Source organism: Aureococcus anophagefferens (genome assembly GCF_000186865.1).
Source record: "Aureococcus anophagefferens unplaced genomic scaffold AURANscaffold_1, whole genome shotgun sequence".
Taxonomy (NCBI): Eukaryota; class Pelagophyceae; order Pelagomonadales; family Pelagomonadaceae; genus Aureococcus; species Aureococcus anophagefferens.
The window spans coordinates 2494396-2500047 of record NW_008705561.1 but is presented as its reverse complement, the minus strand read 5'-3'; the positions used below and the strand labels follow the sequence as shown (position 1 = coordinate 2500047).

The window sequence follows — 5652 nt, the reverse complement described above, 5'->3', positions numbered from 1 at the left end:
CCGCGGCCGCGCGGCGGCGCCGCGCGACGTCGTGCGCGAGCAGGCGCCGCGCGATCGACTGCGTGCGCTTCATCTCGACGACCTCCTTGGCCGTCGCCGAGCACGCCGCGGTCGCGTAGTCCTTGACGAACTCGTACTGCGCGTCGCCGAGCTTGAGGTCCCCCATATTCGTGAGGTCGACGACGACGAGCTTGGAGGACGTCGTCAAAAACCCATCATCATTCCGACAGTAGTCCCGCGTCTGCAAGCACGTCTGCCCGTCGGCCCGCGCTACCATGGACTTCTTCGTCGCGAAGGTGCGACGTGCGCCCGGCGCGCCGCGCGGCACGTCTCCTTCCCGCGCGCGGCCCGCAGCGGTTTTCAGCCGCTTCGCGATAGGGTTGTCCCACACGTCGGAGCCGTCCGGCGCGTACGAGAGCCAATTTACGCGCGCACTGTCCAGCGCCTTCTCGAACACGTCCATCCCGCTGTGTCCGCGCCGAGAATCGCAGTTCGCCGTGAAGTGAGGCCGATAATAGTTGACCGTGTCGTCGCCCGCGCCCGTGCTGTGGTCGTATGTGAGCATCGCTCCTAGTGTGAGGGCCTCGAATGCGGCGCGGTCGCGCTTGCCCCCGCGGCCGTTCCGCGCCAACGACATCGCGCCGCGTCCGTCTGGTAGTCTCTCTCTCTCTCTGGGTGGCGAGAGAAACTGTGGCCTGGAAGGAGTCGAATGAAAACATCAATTCGCAACGCAAAGGCTGCCCGCTCCGTGGGCTCTCTGAACAGCTTTGGGAGTGTAACCCCGAGCCCGTCGTTCTCCGAGAGTCAGATCAGACGCGGGGCCGGGCCCGCGCCCCCCCCGCCCCCGCGGATTCCCGGCATGGCCGCGGTCGACGCGCCCCCCCGGGCGGTCGAGGACGACGCCGGCGCGACGACGCTCACCTGGGCGGAGGCGACGATGCTCGAGCTCGAGCGGTCCCTGTCCCACGAGGGGCGGGCGGCCCTCGCCTTCGAGGGCCGGAGCGGCCTCGCGTCCCTGCGGTCGACGCTCAAGGCCCTCGGCGCCTTCGAGAGCCTGCGGTCCCGCGTGGACCGCGCCGCGGACGCGCTCGACCGCGGCGTGCCGCTCGAGCGCGCGTCGTCCGCGCGGAGCTCGCGGCCCTCGCGCCACGGGTCGCCCGTGAAGCGCATGAACAGCGCCCCGCGCCTCGGCCGCGGCCGGAGCTCGAGCGACGCGGGCCGCCGCGCGCCGCTCGAGGTGCCCGGGGCGACGCCCGTCGACGACGGGGCCGACCCGGCGCCCGCGACGCCGCGGCCGCCGTCCGCGGGTTTAGAAGCCCTGAGCCGGTCCCTGTCCATGACGCCCGGCGACGCCGCGGCCCGGGACCCGCCGGTCGTCGCCGGCGAGGTGCGGCCGACGCCGCGGGGCGACGCGGGCGACTCGACGTCCGGCCCGCTCCTCTTCTCCTGGGGCCGCGCGTCGCTCCTCAACGACGAGGAGGACGGGAAGACTGCGGGCCCCCTCCGGCCCGTGGAGCGCTTCGCGTCGCGGCGCACGCGCGTCGTCGCCTGCGCGACGAGCGGCCGCCACGCCTTGGCCGTCGACGACGAGGGCTGCGTCTACGCGTCCGGCGCGAACGAGGCGCTCCAGTGCGACGCGAACCGGCCGGAGCACGTGCCCCGGGCCGTGCGCGTCGAGTCGCTGCCCGTGGGCGCGCGCGTCGTCGCCGTCGCCTGCGGCGCGGCGCACAGCGCGTGCGTGACGAGCAGTGGCCGCGTGCTGTGCTGGGGCGGCGACGACCGGGGCCAGGTCTCCGGCGGCGGCAACCCGGCGCGGGGCGGCGCGCCCCTGCCGCCGCGGCCCGTCGGCGGCGCGCTCCAGCGCTGCGTCGTCGCGGCCGTCGCGTGCGGCGACGCCGTCACCGTCGCTTTGACGTCGCGCTTCGAGGTCTTCACGTGGGGCGCGCGCGAGGCCTGCGGCGTCGGGTTGGCCGGCGACGGCGCGGCGGCGGCGTCGTCCTGCCGCCGCGTCGACGCGCTCGTGGGCGTGCCCGTCGTCGGCGTCGACTGCGGCGGCGGCCACTGCGTCGCGGTCACGGCGACGGGCGAGGCCTGGGCCTGGGGCCGCGACGAGCACCGCCAGTGCGGCGTCGTCGGCCCCCTCGAGGACGTCGACGGCGACGCGGTGTTGGTGCCCGGCCGCTGCGCCGTGCCCCCGGACTTCCGCGTCGACCGGTGCTGCGCGGGCCGCGCGCACACGCTGTTCCTCACGCGCTCGGGCCGCGCGCTCGGCTGCGGGAGGAACCACGCGGGCCAGCTCGGCCTCGCCGACAGGCGCGACCAGCCCGTGCCCGTGCCCTGCTTCGCGAGCCTCGGGGGCGCCGCGGTCGTCGTCGCCGTCGCCGCGGGCGACGCGCACTCGCTGGCGGCGCTGTCGTCGGGCGGTCTGCGGGCCTTCGGCGCGGACCGGGCCGGCGCCTGCTCCGGCGGCTTCTCCCAGCTGTCCAAGGAGGAGCACGTCGTGCCCCTGCCGGAGCACCGCCACGCGTTCCACGTCGTCGCGGGCGGCGACACGTCGCTCGCGCTCTGCCGCGCGTCCGACGGGTCGCTGCCCGCGGGCGGTCCCGCGCCCAAGGGGCGGCCCTTCTGGGCCGACGGCGCGACGGACCTGACGAAGGACGGCCGCAAGGCGAGCCGCGTCGACTCGTTCCTCGCGTCCGCGGCGTCCGCGCGGCCCATCGGCGGCGACGAGGCCGCGGCGTGCGGCGCCGAGGCCGCGGCGGTCTGCTTCGTCGACGCGGGCGACGTCAGCTTCGACGCCGCGTCCCTCGAGGCGTCGGCGAAGCGCGACGCGGCCCTGGACCGCCTCGCGGACGTGCTGAGCTGGCCGTCGCTCCTCGCGGCGTCGTTCGTCGCCGAGGACGCGCCGCGGTGCGACGACTTCTTGGACTACGACGACGACGACGACGACGGGACGCGCTTCGACGACGTGCGCTTCGACGCCCGCGCCTTCGAGCGCTGCTTCGCGCCCCTCGACGCGGTCTGCGCGGCCGCGCGGTCGGGCCGCGGCGGCCGCGCGCCGGGCCGCGAGGACGCGGTGCGCCGCAAGCTCGCGCTGGCCATCATGGCCGGCGCGACGCGCCTCGCGTCGGCCCAGCGCGACGCGCGGTCGCCCGACGCCGCGCGGTGCTGCGTCGCGCTCGCGGCCGCGGCGGCGACCGTCGTCGCGTCGAACGCGGACGACGAGGGCTGCGCGCCGCCGCGGAGCGGCCGCAGCGCGTTGGGCTCCCACGGCGCCAAGTCGCCGGCCAAGGCCGACGACGACCCGGAGCAGAGCGGCGACGACGACTCGCCGAGCTCGTCGCCCACGTCCGTCGACGCGGGATCGAAGGCGCGCGGCGCGACGTCGTACCTGGCCTGGGAGGCGGCCCAGGCCACGGTGGAGCTGCTGTTGGCCATGCACGAGTCGGCGCGGGCGCGCGTCATCGCCGCGGCCCTGCCCCGGCGCGGCCGCGCGGCCGAGACGTTCGCGTCGCAGCACGGCGACGACACGGACGCGCGCGCGTCGCTCCGCGCGCGGCTCCGGCGGCCCCTCAAGTTCCTCGTCGTCGCCGCGGCGCGGCGCGCGGCCCTCGACGGGTCCCTGCCGAGCGGCGACGGCGTGCGGCTCTCCGCGTCGTCGGACCTCGCGCTGCAGCTCCGCGGCGACGCGAGCCTGGACCTCATGTCGGGCGCGCGCGACGTCGTCCTCGACGCGCCGGCGGCGCTCGCGTCCGCGGCCTTCCGGGAGAACGCCGTCGGCGCGCTCCCGAAGGCGCGCGGCGCCTTCGCGGCCGCGCGGCGCGCGTGCCTGTCCATGGAGCTCCTCCGCCGCGCGTCGCGGCGCCACCCGGGCGTGCCCCGGTCCGAGGTCCTCGAGTCCTACCGCGTGCCCGAGGTCGACGCCCTGGGCGTCGTCATCGCGACGCCGCGCCACGACGACGACGACGCGCGGCAGCCCCGGGACCAGCCGCGGCCGCAGTACGGCGCGGGGCCCGGGAGCCTGCTCGTGGACTTCATGCGCTGGCGCGACGCGGGCGCGCCGCGCGCCGGCGAGGTCACGGGCGCGACGGCGAGCGGCAAGTGGTACCTGTCGACCTTCAGCTTCCTGGCCGCGCCCGCGACGAAGCGCGAGCTCCTCGCCGTGGACGCGCGGCGGCGCCAGGGCGAGGCCGGCGCGCGCGCGACGATGATGGCGCCCTTCGTCGTCGGCGCGTCGCTGCCCTACCTCGTGCTCCGCGTGCCGCGGTCCGTGCTCCTGGCGACGGCGCTCGCGGCGCTCGCGGCGTGCCCGGACGGCGAGCTCAAGAAGGAGCTCAAGGTCGTCTTCGAGGGCGAGGCCGGCGTCGACGAGGGCGGGCCCCGCAAGGAGTTCTTCCAACTCCTGGTGCCCCAGCTCTTCGACCCCATCGTCGGCATGTTCGCGCGGACGGCGACGGGCGCGGGCGACGAGATCTTCTTCAACGCCGCGTGCGACTGGTACGACACGGAGTTCGAGCTCGCGGGGTTACTGGTGGGTCTCGCGGTCTACAATTCCGTCGTGCTCGAGGTGCGCCTGCCGCGCGTGGCCTACAAGAAGCTGCTGGCCGCGTCGCCCGCGGCGAACGCGTCGTGGCTCGCGGACGACGACGCGGCGCGCTACACGCTCGACGACTTGGCGGAGCTCGACGACGACCTAGCGCGGGGCCTGCGCATGTTGTTGGCCTTCGAACCGCCCGAGGACGTGCGCGAGACGTTCTGCCGCACGCTCGTCGACGCGGACCCGCTCGCGCCCGCGTCGGACGGCGCGGTCGTCGACTTGGTGCCGGGCGGCTCGGAGATCGCGGTGACGGCGGAGAACCGCCACGCCTACGTCGAGGCGCTCGTGGACTGGCGCCTGCGGCGGTCCGTCGCGGCGCAGTTCGACCGCTTCGCGTCGGGATTCTGGCGCGTGCTCAGCGGGAGCGCGCTCGAGCGCGTCGTCGAGCCCGACGAGCTCCGGGTCATGGTCCAGGGCGACGAGGACGGCCTGGACCTGACGGCCCTGCGGCCCGTCGTCGTCTACGAGGGCTTCGGCGACGCGCCCGACGGCCACCCCGTCGTCCGCGCGCTCTGGGCCGCGGTCGACGCGCTCGACGAGGACGGCCGCCGCCTCTTCCTCATGTTCACGACGGGGTCCAAGACGGCGCCCATGGGCGGCCTCGGCGCCCTCCGGCCGCCGGCGCACCCGGCCTTCCGCATCCAGCGCGCGGGGCCCGACTCGTCGAACCTCCCGACGAGCCACACGTGCTTCAACACGCTCCTCCTGCCGGACTACGACCCGCCCGACAAGGTCGCCCACCTCCTCAACATCGCCATCCGCGAGTGCGAGGGGTTCGGCCTCCAATAGTAAAGCCCCCTTGTTTTGAATCTTCTTTTGCGTCGGGTAGCTTACTCGTGGAGGCGGGTGGAAAGTGGCCTGGGGGAGGCCCGGCGGCGATTCGTCGGGAGAGAGCGGCGGGAGGGGGGGGAGCCGGGCGAAAGCCGCGAAGCGGGCCCGCGCGGAGGCGCTGCGGAGCCGGGCGCGGCGCGGCGTCGGCCGGCGATTCACAGGGGTCACATGGGGAGACGGGACGCTCACTTCTTGCCCTTGGCGGCGGGCTTCTTGCCGGCCGC

General features: G+C 75.7%; 2 protein-coding genes across 2 annotated transcripts in view; one reads left to right on the top strand and one right to left on the bottom strand.

The window, feature by feature from the left end:
* The window catches only part of AURANDRAFT_60830 (hypothetical protein), a gene marked incomplete at both ends in the record, with an annotated part of 783 nt that extends 617 nt beyond the window's left edge, over positions 1-166 (bottom strand). The window contains one exon of the mRNA XM_009034164.1: positions 29-166. Coding sequence (XP_009032412.1) covers positions 29-166 — 138 coding nt within the window. The remainder of the gene's footprint in view (positions 1-28) is intronic.
* Positions 167-4210: 4044 nt separating this feature from the next.
* Positions 4211-5386, top strand: AURANDRAFT_18967 (hypothetical protein; the record flags this gene model as incomplete). The annotated part of the gene is made up of 1 exon (XM_009034330.1): positions 4211-5386. One exon carries the CDS (start codon positions 4211-4213, stop codon positions 5384-5386), a length of 1176 nt encoding a protein of 391 aa, XP_009032578.1.
* Between the last annotated feature and the right edge of the window lie 266 nt (positions 5387-5652).